The sequence below is a fragment of the Condylura cristata genome, unplaced genomic scaffold, assembly GCF_000260355.1.
Source record: "Condylura cristata isolate star-nosed mole 26May11 unplaced genomic scaffold, ConCri1.0 scaffold00008, whole genome shotgun sequence".
Classification (NCBI taxonomy): Eukaryota; Metazoa; Chordata; class Mammalia; order Eulipotyphla; family Talpidae; genus Condylura; species Condylura cristata.
The window spans coordinates 19792716-19793517 of record NW_004567109.1 but is presented as its reverse complement, the minus strand read 5'-3'; the positions used below and the strand labels follow the sequence as shown (position 1 = coordinate 19793517).

General features: G+C 66.7%; 1 protein-coding gene across 1 annotated transcript in view; it reads left to right on the top strand.

The window, feature by feature from the left end:
- Positions 1–8: 8 nt before the first annotated feature.
- The window catches only part of POU3F1 (POU class 3 homeobox 1), a gene marked incomplete at its 5' end in the record, with an annotated part of 2452 nt that continues 1658 nt past the window's right edge, over positions 9–802 (top strand). The window contains 1 exon segment of the mRNA XM_004695931.2: positions 9–760. Coding sequence (XP_004695988.1) covers positions 9–760 — 752 coding nt within the window.

Genomic DNA, 802 nt, shown 5'->3' with positions numbered 1-802 from the left:
GCGGTGCGGGACCCGGCCTGCACCACGCGCTGCACGAGGACGGCCACGAGGCGCAGCTGGAGCCGTCGCCTCCGCCTCACCTGGGCGCCCACGGACACGCACACGGACATGCCCACGCGGGCGGCCTGCACGCTGCGGCGGCGCACCTGCACCCGGGCGCGGGCGGCGGTGGCTCGTCGGTGGGTGAGCACTCAGATGAGGACGCGCCCAGCTCGGACGACCTGGAGCAGTTCGCCAAGCAGTTCAAACAGCGGCGCATCAAGCTGGGCTTCACGCAGGCCGACGTGGGCCTGGCGCTGGGCACACTGTACGGTAACGTGTTCTCGCAGACCACCATCTGCCGCTTCGAGGCCCTGCAGCTGAGCTTCAAGAACATGTGCAAGCTCAAGCCGCTGCTCAACAAGTGGCTGGAGGAGACCGACTCATCCAGCGGCAGCCCCACCAACCTGGACAAGATCGCGGCGCAGGGCCGCAAGCGCAAGAAGCGCACGTCCATAGAGGTGGGGGTCAAAGGTGCGCTGGAGAGTCACTTTCTCAAGTGTCCCAAGCCCTCGGCGCACGAGATCACGGGCCTAGCCGACAGCCTGCAGCTGGAGAAGGAGGTGGTGCGCGTCTGGTTCTGCAACCGGCGGCAGAAAGAGAAGCGCATGACCCCCGCGGCCGGCGCCGGCCACCCGCCCATGGACGACGTTTACGCTCCCGGCGAGCTGGTCTTGGGCCCACGGGAGGGATCGTCGTGAGCTCCGCTCAAGAGGAACCCGGCTCTCCGTTGTTCTGTATCATCTTAATAGACTTGCTCTAT